At 39.9% G+C, this 18,918-nt stretch overlaps 1 protein-coding gene across 1 annotated transcript in view; it reads left to right on the top strand.

Annotated features, from left to right (window-relative positions):
* The first annotated feature begins 1,974 nt into the window (after positions 1 to 1,974).
* LOC101792808 (amine oxidase [flavin-containing] B) overlaps positions 1,975 to 18,918 on the top strand; it is a 61,874-nt gene continuing 44,930 nt past the window's right edge. Inside the window, exon 1 of the mRNA XM_027448994.3 lies at positions 1,975 to 2,128. Coding sequence (XP_027304795.3) covers positions 2,083 to 2,128 — 46 coding nt within the window. The 5' untranslated portion in view covers positions 1,975 to 2,082. The remainder of the gene's footprint in view (positions 2,129 to 18,918) is intronic.

The raw sequence follows: 18,918 nt of genomic DNA, 5'->3' as shown, positions 1-18,918 counted from the left end.
CATGGGACTTGAAATAATCTCTACAACTATTATTTCTGACAACCATTTGATAATTGTATGTCTCTCAGCATGAAGAGGTCTTGGAATTTGATTTATCCTTGAATCAGAGAGATTCTTTTTTAATCAGAATACGTATTTCTGAGAAGAAACTCAAAAATGGCATCTTGTGTTAATTCAGCCTCAGCAGCTTCCCATTAACTTTTTGTTCAGGTTGCTTGAATTTCTCTCTTCATTGTTAATCATTTCTCTCAAAAATAATGAACTTCTCATCAGTCAGGCAGCACTGTTTCAGACATGGCACATATCACTTGGAAAAACTGTTTTCAGAGGGAGATATTTATGATACTTTTAATGAGGCAAATGCTCATATCTTCACATAGCTTCTAGGCAGAAATGCAAAAATAAAAATAAAAATATATAGATGGTCTCATCAGACTACTTCCTTTTGCAAGTTGATAAGTATATGGCCTTAACAAGGAAGAGTTCACTTCTTAAAAGACACAAGGATGGTAAGTAAGCAGCCAGGCAAAATTTAGAGAACCTGGGGTAAGGAAATAGAAAAATAGAGAAGAAGTGAGGTGAGGAGCTGTGAGATTTTTTTTTTTCTTATTTTATTTTATTTTATTTTATTTTATTTTATTTTATTTTATTTTATTTTATTTTATTTTATTTTATTTTATTTTATTTTATTTTATTTTATTTTTATATTATTTATTTTTACTGCAGGAGATGGGCACATTTACTGCTATCCATGCTCGCAATGATGTAAAACTGTCAGAGACAGCTGATCAACAAGAATGGAACAGAAAATTTCCTGGGCCCCACGTAGGGTATGTGAAGGTGACACAGCTCTGCTGGGCTGGCAATTAGATGCAAACGTCTCACAGCATCTCTCTGAATCATACACATGCCTGTCTTCCTACTGCCTCTGACACACACCAGGATCCAGTGCCTCCTCAGCCCCCCTAAAACACCACATCAAGGCCTCACCAATAAACACAAAGGCAAAGGGAAAAGAGAAGATGAATCTATAAGTGATGAACTTTGTAGGTAATTGACCTTGACCCATCTTTATTCTGCCTCCAAACTCCCACATTTTCCTCATTGTCCTTAAAAAGGCAAGACTGCACCTACTGTAGTCAATATTTGTGACTCCTATCATATCCGTCCCTGTCTCTGCACACCACAATCTATCACTTGAGTTATTATGGAAGAGGCAGAGGGAACCCTGTCCAGACTGCCATTGCTTACTTCCAATGTATGGCACCAGGAAAGAAAGAATGGCATAGACTGCCAAGTGTCTTTGGTTCGGAAAGGTCTTAGGGCTGGATCCTTTCTGCCTTGAGCTAGCTGAGTGTGGAAGGTCAAGTATGACTGACATAATTTCTAGATGTAATCTGTATAGATATATCTGGGGAAGCACGTTTGCGCACACCACCTCCAGTCTCTTGGAGCCTCACTTGTCAAGTAGAAACCCAAAAGAAATGGAAAACCCTGTTGGGTCTCTAGGGGACCAGCCTAAAGACTCAAGGTGAATTTGTTGACAGAGTTATTTCTGGACGGGCCTTTTTCTCTCTGGGTCAGTCTCTTCAGGGTCTAGGCAGACGATGCTCAGCATATAGGCTGACCCCACCTCTCAGCAAGGCTCTCTTGCACAGTTCAAACCACAGTTGGCATGAGGTGCAGTTTATTTTGACGATCTTTCAAGGAAAGCCCTGACTGGGGAACGCAGTCATTTGATCCCACAGGTCCTCCAGAGGCGACAACTCCAGCATTAGCTGCCGCAGGTTCCCACTGGTGGCCCTGGGGTGATGAGCAGATGCCGAGGACCCAGACCCCAACATCGCCTTAGGAGAACCAGCAAGCCCACGGGGACTACAACCTTGGGGCTGCGCTCCGCTACACCAGGGGCTTCTCTCCCCTCACCCTGCGGGAGATAGGCGAGGGAGAGCTGTATCCACCCCTCACCCGGGGCGGTGCGGTGCGGTGCGGGGCGGTGCTGCCCGCCCACCGCAGCCGGCCGGGAGACACCGCCGCCGCCACAGGGCGGGAGAGGAGCGGCCGGGCCGGGGGGGCAGCGCCATGGCAGAGAAATGCGACGTGGTGGTGGTCGGGGGCGGCATCTCAGGTGGGTCCGGAGGGCCGGGGTCCCGGTAGCCACCCTGGGGGGATGAGCTGAGCCCCGGCGGCCGCTCGATGGGCTGCGGTGGGGATGGCGGCGCCGGGACTCCGCCGCCCCGGGAGCTGGGCGCTGCCCGGTGCCGGTGGGGGAGAGGGGCTGCGCTGGTGGCTTGATTTACCTGTAAAGTCACTGTCATCCAGGCTGAGTGTCACATTGTGCAGGTTTTATTTTATTTTATTTTATTTTATTTTATTTTATTTTATTTTATTTTATTTTATTTTATTTTATTCATTTCATTTCATTTCATTTCATTTCATTTCATTTCATTATTTCATTATTTTTTTATCATATCTTAGCCTATTCCTATCTTATCTTATTTTATCACACCTTATCTTATTTTATTTTATTCTTCTGGTTCTTCCACTGTCCAGCCCCAGCATCCCCCAAACCCCCCCCCAATTCTTGCCCCTGGAAGTTCAGGGCAAACAAGGGATAGGTGCTTCTACACTATGCCCAGGAGCATTATGCAGAACACCTCAGTCACTAATCACTAGTTTAAAATCCTGGTGTTTTTTCTGTTTAGAGCATTTTCCCATAAAGGGAAAATGCCAAAAAAGAGCTGGATCATTTTGCAAGTTTCTAGTTCCTCCCCCAGCACAGGTATGATGGATTTAAGACTGTGAACGGCCCTGCAGAAAGCAACAGCAGGCCTGGAAGCCGTGTTGCACCGGGTGGCAATCCACTGCTTTTAGCCTAATCCTGCTGGAAGACCTGTGCGTGCTCACAAAGAAACTCTCGTGCATTTTATTCACAGATGCACGTGCCCAAATAGATCGTGTTATGTGCAATTGTTTCTTTCTTCTGTGCCTTCGCCATATCAAACAGCTGCTTTTTGGCCTGTGTCTGTTGGGAGGTGTGCAATATGATAGCTCTGGTGCTAATGAAACGTTAATCTCATTAGTGCGTAGCGAATATGCAGCTGTCCATGGATCCAAACAGCACCTCTTGCCAACCTGCAAACAAATTACTCAAAATGTGTCACCAAACATACGATTTAATTCATACTTTTTCTTTAATTGTGGCTTTTAATTTTTCCACTGCTTATTCCTATACAGAATTTCAATGTAACCATTATATTAAGGTGTGCAGCATGGGATTATGTAGTGAATAATGCTGTGTTAGTTCCCCAGGCCTCACCCACAAGCTGCCAAGGCACTGATTATTTCCATAGACAGTTTGGTCCTTTAAACTCATAAGCATCATTTTCTAAGGATGGTTCCCAGATAAGAAACTGCTGAATAATTATTGAATGTTTAAAGTTTGTTCATGTGGTTAGCAAAAATTAACTGACACTGTTTTGTGAAACATGACCGTAAGCACAGCATTATGGCTAATTTTTAACTTGTTTGACAATGACAGTATTACAGAAAATTAACCACTGGGAACTATCTATTCATGTCTTCTAAATGAAAACATCTTCAGTGGCATGTTTTTGTACAGATGCAACGCTACAGGTTCCTTCTCTTTAATGGGTTGGAGTCAAAGAGTTAGTGTAACAGATTTTAATAAATCGTTTTTCATTGTTGCCATGGGAATATTTTCATGGCAGGCCTGCGCTGCCTCCGTATGTTTTCCTGAAAACACTCTTGGAGCAGAACAGCGCAGCAGTGCTGTGTCGTGTTCAGTTGTGTGCTTTGCTCTTCTCTACCTGCAGCTAAAAGCAAGTGGCAGGGTGTTGTGAGGAACCAAATTTCCATTTACTTTCTTCTAAACAAAATCTTTTCCAAAGCACTCTGCTCTCATGGTGTAGCAACTTTTCTCCTGCCCCCACACAGAGGCTGGAAAAATACATACACATAAAAATTAGTAACTGCCTTCAGTCGCTTTCCTTCACCTTTTATAAACCACTCCTGATTCACCTCTGTCTTCTATCCACAAGTTTCTTTGTAAAAATCATCGGTCTGGCAGCCAGGTGATAAAAATATGGTTTTCCATCTCGTTACTCTTATTGAAAACTCCTGCTGACATGCTAGACTGCTGCTGAGATCTTTCTCCTGTTGACTGGAAAATGAAGCATATGATTTTTGAAATGGGTCACTCTTTGGAGACCAGGTTTGTTATTGGTCCAGATTTGATTTGTGCATTCCTTTGGAAAGTCGCTGTTTCTAAGCTGACTCAGGAGCAGCCAACTGAGACTTTGCTGTTAGTGCCTTTAGGTGAGGGAGGCATCAGTAGGTGCACTGATGTAAAACAGCGGACTGCTCCCTTGACCTTCAGAGTAAGTGTTCTTGAGCTAGCTGTTACTGCCATGAACACAGAAGTTAATCACAGAAGAAACAAGAAGTTGCTGTGCTGATGTGAAGATGTGAATAAACATGTCACAGACACACCATTCAGTTTTCTGTTTTCTATTTGTTTACTATTTTAGGGTAATACAAACTCCATTTGCATTGCTCTCACCCTCTTTGGCAGCAGTTCTGCCCATCTTTTACTCAGATTTAGGTAGTATCATCTAATATATTAGGGAGGAAATATATTTCCTATATTTCCTATGTAGGGGAGGAAAAATGGCTGTGAAAAACCTAACAACATAGATGGTGGGATTGAGTGCACCCTCAGCAAGTTTGAGGACAACACCAACCTGAGTGGTGCAGTTGATATGATCGAAGTAAGGAACCACCCAGACCATCCAGGCCACCCAGAGGGACCTGGACAGGCTTGAGAGGTGGGACCACATGAACCTCATGGACTTCAACGAGGCCAAGTGCAAGGACCTGCATCTGGGTCAGGGCAGTCCCAAGCATGAATACAGGCTCAGGGGTCAATGGATGGAGAGCAGCTCTGCACAGAAGCACTTGCAAGTAGTGGTGCATGAAAAATTGGACATGAGCTAGCAGTGTGCACTTGCAACCCAGAAAGCCAACCGTATCCTGGGCTGCATCAAAGGAGGTCCTGTTTTATTGGTAAAATGTCTTCTGAAGTCTTTGACATCTTTTGTGAATGGCCTGGATTAAAAAGTAATATTTTATAAGAAAACTTCCCAACTTAAAAATGCATATATATACAAAAAAAATGTATCCCACAAACTGTATGCAATATGATAGGTACTAAGGAATATTTAGTTTGGAAATGTAAAAGGTAGTTAGTTCCTCAGAGAGCTGAAACCTGCATGGTGAAAAAAAAAGTCTTCTGTTTGTTCAGAACCATCTTTTTTAATTTTTATTTTTTATTTTATTTTTAAAATTATTATTGTGAAGGACTCCTGAAGCACGAGGATGGAAATGATTGAGAAAAGTATGGGGTTGTGTCATCAAACTTGCTTATCTTCTTAATTAATCAGACACTGGTGACAGAAATTTTCTTAAATCAAATTTTGGAATCTGTTCAGATATTTCATTTAAAAACTTCCTCCACATGTTTTCAAAACTGCCTTCCTGTCCCTGCTTTTGCCATGGAGACCTCTTTCTTTTGTTTATTTCAAAAGAACTTAACAGATTTTAACCTAGTGTTGCTCCAGTCGTACTTAAGAAAATGCTTCTTGTAAATTACCAGTGTGTAGATTTTGCAATCAAAGTGAGGTTAATTTATTTTTCCTCAATAGTGAAATCTTTTTTGAGTTATTCTAGTGAATAGCATTTGAAGTATGCGTAGTGTTTTCCTGTTCTCAAACAGCCTGATATGTTCTTGTAAGTTTAGAACCAAAACCTACTGTAACATAAAATACTTCTGTTTAAATGTTAGGTTTATAAAACATTTACATACCTATCATTGCATTATTGAGATACATTTTGCTCTGTGCTCTTTGTAAGTCTTGCTCTTCATTTGCATGAAGGCTTAATACACTGTATAATTACTGTATCTCTCACTCCATCTGTGAGACAATTTCAATTTACTTAAATAAAACAGGTCAAGTGTTTTGGGGGCTATTATCTGAAGATGTTCAATCTGTTTTAAAAGAGACTGAAGCCAAGGGCAAAATTCTGATTTGAAACAAAACTGAGATGTTGCAAGAAAAGTATCAACGAGATTCATAGCCCACACTACTTAATTGATGTTTTCTTTTTGCTCCCTGGAAGAAATTTATGCTGTCATAGTAGTCATCCTTTGGAAAGATACAGTTTGCCAAACAAAGTACTATTTTTGGAGAACATACCTAATATAGTGGTCCTATACTAAACACCTATTTAAAACAAAACAAAATAAACACAGGCATGGATGAAATAGCGTAGATGGTGCATTGGGTGCAATGATGCATGTGGGAGGACTGTGACCATCTCCAAGTCCCTCTCAGAGGGATGCTACTGTCTCTGGGATGCATCAGGCAAAGAGAATCTGGGATGTTTCTCTATCAGTTGTCACTGTGAAGGTCTTTGTTGATATTTTCAGTTGCCTGTCTCTGCTACCAGGAGTTCTTCCTTTTGGTTTCAACTGTGTTCTTGGCTACTGCAGAAGAACATGAGGCAATTAGCTGGAGCTTACCACTTGACTTAGATTTATCACACAGTCCTTGGCAATACGCAGCAAAAGTACAGAAAGCAGCTGTGTAATGTTTTGAGATAGTTTGGTAGCCTAGGAAGCAGGGGCAGTAGTTATAAGTCACTGGCCGATAGATACCTCCTAATAGGTCTGAAAGTTGATTTGATAAGAAGCTTTCTGTTCTGTCTGCAGGAACAATCTCATCTCCTAAGGCTCAAAGCTGTACATCATTAAGAAAAGCTTTTCCATTAACTTATTTAACTGTTATGAAAGGGTGGTATTAGGGAAAGTTTGTTGTGTTTATTCAGCAAAACATGAAAACCACCTTGAAAGGAGCAATAAAGGTAAATCGGGATAACAAATCTTTGTGTAAGGGATTCCTGAGTAACTAGTATGTGAAGAACTGCTGGAGAACCCAAGTTTGCGCGTAGCAGTTGCTGTCAGTGTTACAAACTGCAAAGTTCACAGGGTTTTCTTATCTGTACTGCTGAATTAGATGTTTTTGACAAACAAGGTTAGACAGAGGAGAGGCTGAAAGTCTTTGTAAGAAAGTTCAGTGCATTGTTTACTTAGGCAAACACCTGCAGTGGTGCTTTTAGTTCAGTGGACTTGTCTGAATCCAGTTTAGCACTGGACAACCACCTAACCACACCAGAGCTGGTAGTAGATATATATATACATTAATGTATGGGTCCAGCTCAGTTGTGTGCCTTGAGCAGATCTCCTGATTGACCCTACTTACTGCTCTGTGGCATGTGTCACAGAGAAATCTTAAAGCAGGCACATTGGATTCCTTTTTGCATGAGACCACATGGGATGACGTGCTCTAGGAGCTCATCATTTGAATTCCAAGCCCTAATGGGATGTTCAGCCTGTAGGGCCATATGAAGTCTAGTCTGAAATAAAGCACCTTTCATGAATATGACACCAGGTATTCAAGATACAACTGTTTTGCTCTGCAAATCTTCTCCTGTTGTCCCATACTATTTACTAGCATAAACACTGCAAACTTGCTTTCTTGGAATACTTTTAATTTTGCAGTTCAAGTGTAGTAACAAGGAGAGAGAAAACTGTTCAGTTTAGTGCTCTTCTTCAATGAAGGTGCAGTCACAAGTAATTTACTTTGCCATCCTAACCACAGATGTGCACGTGCATCCCGTTTCCATCCTTAGTGTCTTCTCCTTGCCTACTTTTTTCTCTCCTCCCCTCCTTCCTTCTTTCATCTTGTAACATCAAGAGATTGCCAAAAGATCAAGTTCTGCATACTTATGAATTCTGATTTGTCAGTTTTGCTCCTTGCCTTCATCAAGGACGGGAGTAATTTTAAAGACACATAATTCGTCCTGCTTACCCCCAAGCAGTGAGTGACTATAGGGTCTCTCTCCAGCAAATGGAAGATGTTACTCACCACTGCGATAGAAGTCCAGGTCAAACCCTGGTGCCCGCAGTCCCAGAGGTTGTGATGAACAGCTCACTACTCTGGCTCCATCCTTGGTGTGCTCAGGATATCTGACATTTGCTTGGGAGTGTGCAAGGATTTATGGATAGCTGGTGGGTGCTGGTGGTCTTACCAAAAGGTGGAAAACTGTGGCAAAAAGCCAGATAGGCTCATTTTACTGCTTTAGTAGACAGAAAGCCTGAGCAACGTAGGCTTACACAGACAGCCCTGGTAGTCCCAGAGGTAAGCTTATAGCACCGCTTGTAGTATCATAAACCAGCAGAGAGTTTGCTCTATATTTGCATATCTCACACAGTAGCTAATGACAATGAATTAGGTCTTATGCATAATTTAGTCAATCAGGAAGGCTTTTCTTCTTCAGAAGTTACTATTGTGTATGTAAACAATCTGTGTGATTCTGGCATGCTTCCCACCACTCCATTTTGCTTCTCTGTAGCACAACTGACAGCTGTAGTGAAATAGTTGTGTTAATTAAAGATAAAAAGCAATAATGTTTCACTGCCCCTCTCCAGGAGGAGCTTGCCTTTGTGTTTTGTCTCCCTTCTGCAGCAGATACTTCACAGAGTGATACAGTGTAAATTTTACGTTGGTTATAGAAGTTTGCTAAGCGAAGCCATTGTGCATTGAAAACCTTTCTTTAGTTTCCCTTTACAGAGAACATATCTTGATGTACTTACAAAGCACTCAGTTATACGATTTCTGAAATCAGTCATCATTCAATTGGGCTTTAATTTCATGAGGAAATTGCATTCATTTCATTACAGTTTCAATCATTTAATTTTTATATAGCCATCTTCGAACTTAACATGATTTTCCTCCTGAGCCGATAACCTATTTCATCCTTGGAAACTTATGTCAGATATTAAGGTTCTTGCAGCCTTATGAGATGGTTTGTCAAAATGTGATCATTTATCCAATTGACTGGTTTATATACAGACTGATGAGTCTAAGGTTTATAATTTTGTAATGTATGATCCTTGTTTAAAGATACATTTTGCTGATTTCAATGGTCAATAGGAGCGCATTATAGTACCTTGTTATAAGAATCATTAGTGTCTTGTATTATTTTAAATAACCCATCCATGCACTTGTACTTTGCCCAGCTTCTGTGCTGTCAGTTTTCTGTGTCTCGTTTGTGGAGATCCTGAGTTCTGGGTGGCCTAGCAAAAGAGTTAATGCTGGAAAGCGCCTGTCAAGCCACACAGAAGTTGCCTTGCAGCTCTGGGTGGAGAGCATGGGAACTGCTTAAGGACATGACGGGCCTTAGAGTTTTTTCAGGGCATTTGTGTCTGTTTGCACATAAGAAGGAAGGGCAGGGAATGGGATGAGGGAACACAGAGTACAGACCATCCCTGGAAGAAAAGGTAGTCCAGTCTAGAGAGTTGAAGCTACTTTTGGTCATGTTATATATGGCTACATACATCTTAGATCTGCCTATTTTTAACACCGGCTTTTATAATGATGTTATACTACAGAGATTGCATTAGTGAAATGGTTGATTAATTCTTTATTTTTATTTTTTACTGTTTATTGGTGCCATAGCTAAGAATAAGGAATGCACAGTGTAACACCTAGTCTGAATGTGAGACAGAATGGTCCCTGCTTCAGAAAGCTTACTATGTAAGGATGAGATAGGCAATGAAACACAGACCTAAGCCAGAGCGTATACATCATCTGTGAAGTTGTACTGGCCTGGTGAACAGGCAGCACTGTTGGTGAACTGAAATGTCTCTGGGTGAAAGCTAGTAGCTTGGTTAATTTCCATCTGAGTCTGCCTCAGATATGTCTTTAAAAAAAAAATAATAATAAAATTAATTAATTTCAATGTATAATTTCAATGCTAAAGTTATGCTGTTATCTTGTATAATGAGTTATACCTGAGCAAGGTGAGTATGTAGCTTTGCCCTTACTACCTTACCTTTGCTGTGCTTACTCTGTGTGCTCAGCAGCAGATGGAAGAGTCTGGCCTTGGTTCATTAGGGCTTCTGGCACCTTGCAGTTGCAATGATTAAGTTATGATGGTGAGCATTGTTTGACATCTCATACTTCGAGAGGTTAAAGAGTTTCATGAAGTTTTAATCCATTTGAAGCCTCCCTATCTATTAGTTTATGTCTGTACTGTTCATCACATTTTCTACCAATATACTCAGCTGAGAGTGAGAAGCAAAAAACTCAACCAAACAAAAATCCTTTGTAACCTCCTGCTGCTCAGCCAGCTAGTTTTTATATATGAATTATACCGTCAAACTAGAACATCAAATGTAGTCTTCTTGGCTGACTGCACACAGGAACAGCTGATTAAACAGCCAGTTCATACTATACGTCCTGATGACCTGGGTAGTTGCGTGTAAACTTACAGTGTTTGCTCTAGTGATAGATCTGTGTTTGAACGCATTGAATACTGGAGCAAGTCACCTCTTTTGTTCCAATATGAATTAATATTTATGAAGCTAGATTGCCCAGAGGCTAAATCAGTAACTTATGCTAAATAATGAGCACAGGTGAGGAGAGGAAAGAGTTGTAAAGTATTTTATTTTATTATCTGGATGCTTCTTTGTACCTCTGTACTTCCTTCACCTTTTTTTTCCCCCCACGTGTTGTATCAGAATGGTTCAAATCTGATGGTAGCATTTTTTTATATCGTAGCATAGATGTAGAATAAGCTGCTTTGCTCTTGTGCTTTCTCTTGCCTGCAGTTAGAGATGGAGGGAAGACAGTCACTTGGAAATCTTATTCAGTTGTTGTCTTTTGTGCTTCTCTGGGTAACATCTGTGTTCTTAGCCCTCGGTATCTCAGCCCAATTGGTCGTTTACTTCAGCCTGGGAATAGTTCATCCTGAACTGGCCCTCAAGAAATTGAGTGATCTCTTGGAATATCAGCAAAGAGCTGGTGGGCATGTATGGTGTTTATACAAGGATGCTGGTCAGTAGTGGGTTTCTTCTTCATTTTTCTGTTGTTTAAATAGATAAAATGTTCACTAATCCTTGTAAACAGTAAAGGCTAGTATTATCTAGCCTGTGTGTCCATGTGTGTACCTTCTTGTACACGTGTTATGTATATGTAGATGATACAAGCTTCTATAGAGTTGCTAGGGCACGGCACAGTGAATATTTCATGAGGAAATTGCATTCATTTCATTACAGTTTCAATCATTTAATTTTTATATAGCCATCTTCGAACTTAACATGATTTTCCTCCTGGGCCGATAACCTATTTCATCCTTGGAAACTTATGTCAGATATTAAGGTTCTTGCAGCCTTATGAGATGGTTTGTCAAAATGTGATCATTTATCCAATTGACTGGTTTATATACAGACTGATGAGTCTAAGGTTTATAATTTTGTAATGTATGATCCTTGTTTAAAGATACATTTTGCTGATTTCAATGGTCAATAGGAGCACATTATAGTACCTTGTTATAAGAATCATTAGTGTCTTGTATTATTTTAAATAACCCATCCATGCACTTGTACTTTGCCCAGCTTCTGTGCTGTCAGTTTTCTGTGTCTCGTTTGTGGAGATCCTGAGTTCTGGGTGGCCTAGCAAAAGAGTTAATGCTGGAAAGCGCCTGTCAAGCCACACAGAAGTTGCCTTGCAGCTCTGGGTGGAGAGCATGGGAACTGCTTAAGGACATGACGGGCCTTAGAGTTTTTTCAGGGCATTTGTGTCTGTTTGCACATAAGAAGGAAGGGCAGGGAATGGGATGAGGGAACACAGAGTACAGACCATCCCTGGAAGAAAAGGTAGTCCAGTCTAGAGAGTTGAAGCTACTTTTGGTCATGTTATATATGGCTACATACATCTTAGATCTGCCTATTTTTAACACCGGCTTTTATAATGATGTTATACTACAGAGATTGCATTAGTGAAATGGTTGATTAATTCTTTATTTTTATTTTTTACTGTTTATTGGTGCCATAGCTAAGAATAAGGAATGCACAGTGTAACACCTAGTCTGAGTGTGAGACAGAATGGTCCCTGCTTCAGAAAGCTTACTATGTAAGGATGAGATAGGCAATGAAACACAGACCTAAGCCAGAGCGTATACATCATCTGTGAAGTTGTACTGGCCTGGTGAACAGGCAGCACTGTTGGTGAACTGAAAAGTCTCTGGGTGAAAGCTAGTAGCATGGTTAATTTCCATCTGAGTCTGCCTCAGATATGTCTTTAAAAAATAATAATAATAAAATTAATTAATTTCAATGCTAAAGTTATGCTGTTATCTTGTATAATGAGTTATACCTGAGCAAGGTGAGTATGTAGCTTTGCCCTTACTGCCTTACCTTTGCTGTGCTTACTCTGTGTGCTCAGCAGCAGATGGAAGAGTCTGGCCTTGGTTCATTAGGGCTTCTGGCACCTTGCAGTTGCAATGATTAAGTTATGATGGTGAGCATTGTTTGACATCTCATACTTCGAGAGGTTAAAGAGTTTCATGAAGTTTTAATCCATTTGAAGCCTCCCTATCTATTAGTTTATGTCTGTACTGTTCATCACATTTTCTACCAATATACTCAGCTGAGAGTGAGAAGCAAAAAACTCAACCAAACAAAAATCCTTTGTAACCTCCTGCTGCTCAGCCAGCTAGTTTTTATATATGAATTATACTGTCAAGCTAGAACATCAAATGTAGTCTTCTTGGTTGACTGCACACAGGAACAGCTGATTAAACAGCCAGTTCATACTATACGTCCTGATGACCTGGGTAGTTGCGTGTAAACTTACAGTGTTTGCTCTAGTGATAGATCTGTGTTTGAACGCATTGAATACTGGAGCAAGTCACCTCTTTTGTTCCAATATGAATTAATATTTATGAAGCTAGATAGCCCAGAGGCTAAATCAGTAACTTATGCTAAATAATGAGCACAGGTGAGGAGAGGAAAGAGTTGTAAAGTATTTTATTTTATTATCTGGATGCTTCTTTGTACCTCTGTACTTCCTTCACCTTTTTTTTCCCCCCACGTGTTGTATCAGAATGGTTCAAATCTGATGGTAGCATTTTTTTATATCGTAGCATAGATGTAGAATAAGCTGCTTTGCTCTTGTGCTTTCTCTTGCCTGCAGTTAGAGATGGAGGGAAGACAGTCACTTGGAAATCTTATTCAGTTGTTGTCTTTTGTGCTTCTCTGGGTAACATCTGTGTTCTTAGCCCTCGGTATCTCAGCCCAATTGGTCGTTTACTTCAGCCTGGGAATAGTTCATCCTGAACTGGCCCTCAAGAAATGGAGTGATCTCTTGGAATATCAGCAAAGAGCTGGCGGGCATGTATGGTGTTTATACAAGGATGCTGGTCAGTAGTGGGTTTCTTCTTCATTTTTCTGTTGTTTAAATAGATAACATGTTCACTAATCCTTGTAAACTGTAAAGGCTAGTATTATCTAGCCTGTGTGTCCATGTGTGTACCTTCTTGTACACGTGTTATGTATATGTAGATGATACAAGCTTCTATAGAGTTGCTAGGGCATGGCACAGTGAATATTTCAAAGTGACACTGACACCGAGACATGCTCTGGAAACATAAATCCATAATTATTAGGTGCAACTGAGTGACAGAAGTTCACTGAAGATCAAGCAAAAGATAAAGTAAAATGAACAGCCACAGAATGACGATGTAGTTGCTTAGCTTTGCTATCTGCCCTGTGACTTGACCTTCTCTAAATGGATGCCTGTGAGTAACCAGATACTGAGAGCTGTGAGAAATTACGTGCTACTCCTTAATGTCAAGATATGAGAGTGGTAGTCTGTTTTTTTCTTTCTTATTTTTTTTTTTTTTAATATCTAAATAGAAATCTATTTGATCAACTGTTTTGAGCATTTATTTTTTCCTTAGGAGACTGAAAAAAAAATAGAGAAGAATTCTTTGCTTGAGAACATGAAAGATTTAACAAAAAAGCATTTCTCTTTTGAGGCAGCTGCTCATAATTTTGCAAAATTTTCCAAACTTAGGTTAGTCTTTTTTTTTTTTTTTTTTTTTTTTTTCCCATTTTCCTGTGTATGGAAGGAAGACCTCTTCTCCAGAGTAAATTTGACTGGTATTTTATTTGCTTTTATATCTTTTTGTAACAGTAATACCTAAAAGGGTACTTTTAGTAAGCTATCTTTGTAGTGCCTCAGCCAGGAAGGGACTGAGTTATGCCCCGGTCATTGTGCTAAGCTTTGTTTGTTCTAATGCTAGGATATGTTTGATGTAGTACTACCTTGTCTTTCAGTTATCTGCATCTGCTTTGCTTCTTTCCTCTGCCTGTTGTGTTCAGAAGCAACCTAAGTTGTAAAGTAGCAGGATAAGGGATGATTTGAGCTGAAGGAGGTCCTGGCATTGAAATTGTGAGATAATACTGCACTACAGATAATAATAATAGTAATAGTAATATAATAATAATAATAATAATAATGCAATTGACATGAGCTCTTCAGCATATCTTGGGGCCATAACAAAGGACATGCAGAATATTTATATTTATAGCCCATAATATGAACAAAATACTGAGTATATGATTATTCATCCTAGAAATATTCATCCTTTGAAATGCTGGAGTGCCCAGTTTTGTCAAACTAAAGTTTCACTGAAAACTTTGAGCGTAAAAATATAACAGGAGCTTAAGAGAATTCCTGGTCAAGGGCAGGACAGGTATGGTTTCAGTGCTTGAGCTGAGGCAGAAGTGCACCAAAGGCACTGGGTTTCCACACAAATGCCATGAACTGTCCTCACATGGCAGTGTTTGAGCTCAAGGGGCTACCACTTGGCTTGTCTCACTCATCGCTGGCCAGGCTCTGTATCACTTCCAAGGTGTGATGCCTGGAACAAGTTTGTATAGAATGATTTTAATGTTAAAGAACTCTACTTAATAAACACAGCTCCCTGCACTATGGATATGAATCATCTAGAAGCACTGCCAGAAGGAAAAGATCACAGAAAACTGAGGGCTGGGACTAGAATTGATGCTCACGTAAAGTCGCATTAACTCACTGGGATGCTCATCCTGACCTCAGTGACAGGTTACAGAGCCAGCTCTCAAATGGAAAAACTCATAGCCTCAGCTCGACAATGAAATGCTAACAAAAGTAAATTATATTTATTCATGGAGTTCTGTATCCTAGTCAGAAATGTTATGTCCTGTGTACAAATATTTTAAGTAAACATACGTTTTAAACAGATAGGCAGATGGATAATGTCTTTTTTTTTTTTTTTTTGCTCGTTGGGATTTCAGAAACTGTTGCTTTAAGATCTTCAGTGTTGTAGGTGAATGATATTCATGTTAATGCTATCAAGCATTACTGCACAGTGATAAAGCTTAGGAAGACAGAATATCTCTCCCCACATTACAACTACTTGCAGCAGAAGAGTTGCTTTGATACCTTTCACTGTGCTGTTCAGTGCATGGAGGTAAGGTATTGAGAATAACCAAGTTGACGATTTACAGAGACCCAGCTCTACCTTGTGCTGAGGTTCTGAACTATGATTTTGTCTCTTTCTTCTGTGAGATTGAGTAAAATATCTAAAATACCTTTGTAGATATAGCCCAAATTGGAGAGGTGAAAAGGGTACCTTCACCCTGAAAGTGTACGTGATCGAAGAGAAAAGCTAAGTTAATAAAAGGTACTGTCGGGTTGCGGTACCTCGTTATCCTTGTTGCCCTTTGCTTTTCAGAAGGATTACCATCAAGAACTCCTAGAGCGATCTGGATACTGCAGACCTTGTCTGCACTAAGGACTAAGGTTGCAATGAAGAAGGAAAGCTCACTCTTGTGCATTCTCACTGTTTCTGAAAGCACTCTGTTGGTCTGATGTGAACTGAGTTTCAGGCATTGTGCTCTTAGCTGTCTCTGTAGACCTCCCATTAGTATTCTGAGCATGTCCCTTGAATTTATAAAGGGAAAGTATTTTTCACAAAAGCAAAAATCCCTTGACCTTTCTGTGAGGCGAGGAAAGCTGTAAAAAATGCCTGTATCACCTTATCTCACCCAGACCCGGACCAAAGTCTTTTTTTTTTTTTTTTCCCTTACAGTCTTTACCTATAGTGCCTTACAGGCATTATTGTCTGAAGCCATTATTTCAATTAAAATATTTTAGCTGACTAATGATGAGTGACAGAGTTAAAGGTGACCAGTGCCAGGTTCAATCTCTCAGCAGTGGAGCAGTAATCAGATTGTGCTCATTAGAGTGGTCAACACAAACAAAAACAATGCTATTAAATTGCAGTTTCTGACACCCTAATGCAATAAAGAAGCCATAGAAGGTTTCAAGGAGAAAAGCCACTGGTGCAAAATGGCTGCTTGGTTGCAGATAAGAACACATCTCTCCTCTGGTTGTAGTCTCCATCCCTTCTTTTACTTCAGTATTGCAGTGACATGCAAACTGTGTCCTGCTAATGGCACTGAAAATACAGGATGATTTGGGGACAACTTTTAAAAGGAGGTCAGAGAGCCCTAAGGATAAGCAAGGAGGCTTTTTTTTAATTTGAATTTTAGAGTAATTAGGTCTAAGCAGCAGCAAACAGAATTTTTCCATTAACTGATCTAATTTTTAGATGCTAGGAACTTAACACAGGAGGTTTTCTGGTTGAAGGAGTGTTTCTCTTCTTCCCCCAGGATTTACCCTAACCGCTTAGGGCATATTCTTCTTTATTTCTTCCTATTGCCCATAGTCAAACATGGCAATTATGCTAACCACCAACAAAGGGGTTCTCCTTGAAATGTCTTCTGTGGTGTATTTTGATAGTCAGGTGTGTTTTGTTTTACTGGACACAGTGCACCATTTTGGTCAAACTCATTTATTTGCCATGTGCATTTTGTATGTATTCCTGAGAAATACAACACCACACCAGGTAGATAAGGGTTACTGTGTGAAGACATCTAGAAGCAGAGCAGTTGTTTCCCATTTCATCCCACAGCAGTGTTGCTACCTTTGTAACTTTGTGGAGGTTTTGACAGATTTGATGTTTTGTTTGTTTGTTTGTTTTTTGTTAACATTTCAGCTAGAATCATAGAATCATTTAGATTGGAAAGGACCCTTAAGATCATCAAGTATGACCATGAACCTAACAGTCCCAAGCCCACCATGAAACCATGTCCCTAAACACCCTGTCCTCTTAAATACCCCCACAGATGGCAACTCCAGCACTTTTCTGGGCAGCCCATTCCAATGTCTACTCACTACTTCTTCCTAATATCTAAGTAAAACTACCCCTTGTGCAACTAGAGGCTGTTTCGTGCTGTCCTATTGCTCCTACTTCAGTTTTCACGATGATCTGAAACTCATTGCTTTCATTAGGAAAATAAAATGTCTGTGTCTCTGCTCAAAATAAGACTTCAAATCAAGAAGACAAGTGCAAATTTTGAGGTTTCTAATGTAGCAGATGTTGAATGTCCATGGACCAAGGTGGTCTGACTAATATTTTTGAATGTCTCTGTTAAGAAATACTTGAGTTCATTGACCTTAGCAACCCTGAACTCAACTTTTACTAGTTTATATATAATCAGTTATGTTTGTTTTTTTGTTTTGTTCTGTTTTGTTTTGTTTTTTTTTTGTTTTCTGTTGGTCTTGTGAGGACGAAGACTTAAAGAAACATATCTTCAGCTTTGGACTGGAGGATGACTCGCAGTGCAGGAACACCTGCAAAAACACAGTGGAAAAATTAGAATTTGGCCCATGTTAAAACACCCATTGTCAAGGAGTAGGTACACTGTCAACAATGAGCCGAGCTAGTGTAGAGCTTGTTCACTATGTATATCCAAGTTGTGGGGGCTCAACAAAGGTAAAAATCAGCTCCTTGCCTTTTCTGGAGGCGGTGAAAATTTCTAGCTTACCTGTACAGATAATGCTTGTATGCAGTGGCAAATGTCTGGTATGTGTTACAAATTTTAAAACTCCCCTGTCCAGTAATGTGTAAATATACCTTTGATGCCAAAATAAATAAGTAAATAAAGAGAAAGGAATGTCAGCGATATTTATGAATCCAGGGAAATCCAGGTGTGAGGTGTGTAGGTGACTATACAAAATCAACGTTACAAATTTTCCGAGCAAGTACAGTACAAATATGATGGCAGCTGTTCTTCATTCTCAACCTATAGTTTTAGTTAGAGAGAGAAATTTTTAAGGTTATAAAAATAAACAACTTTCTGACAGTCATGTTGGAAAGTATTAAGTGAATGCCATTGGTTTAGAGACTTTTTTTTGAATGTCTCCACACCCGGAATAAAAATTAAGAATTTGTGGGTGATTTTTACAATTATGTATATGAGAGAAGATAGATGCTTTGTTCCTAGAAGAGAGATAATATGATCTCTCATAGGATGATTTTTCATCTTATGAAAAAAAATAATGGAGGAAAAGGCAAATGTAATTTGGAGAAGTATCAGAGATGCAACTTCTGACATTGTCCTTCCCTTCCCTTCCCTTCCCTTCCCTTCCCTTCCCTTCCCTTCCCTTCCCTTCCCTTCCCTTCCCTTCCCTTCCCTTCCCTTCCCTTCCCTTCCCTTCCCTTCCCTTCCCTTCCCTTCCCTTCCCTTCCCTTCCCTTCCCTTCCCTTCCCTTCCCTTCCCTTCCCTTCCCTTCCCTTTCTCTTTCTCTTTCGTTTCCTTTTATTTTTGTGGAAATGCTAAGGTTTAAAAGATATTTCGGTAAATTTGCTGATTCCAAGCAGAATCACAGCAGTGATACAAGATTTGGATCCATTTTCTAAACATGTGCTTAGAAATGCTTTTAAATAGATCTGTTTGACTCTAGGACTTCATTGCAGTCCATAATTCATGAGGTCCAGAGGAAAAATGTGACTCTTGTCACACTTGTCAGTCAATGTGAGTATGGATTCTGCCCTAGTACAGAAATTCAAGATTACCATTTAAAAGACCAAATACAAATTAAT

This window comes from Anas platyrhynchos, chromosome 1 (assembly GCF_047663525.1).
Source record: "Anas platyrhynchos isolate ZD024472 breed Pekin duck chromosome 1, IASCAAS_PekinDuck_T2T, whole genome shotgun sequence".
Taxonomy (NCBI): Eukaryota; Metazoa; Chordata; class Aves; order Anseriformes; family Anatidae; genus Anas; species Anas platyrhynchos.
The sequence above is the reverse complement of the archived record's forward strand: the minus strand, read 5'-3'. Positions and strand labels throughout refer to the sequence as shown.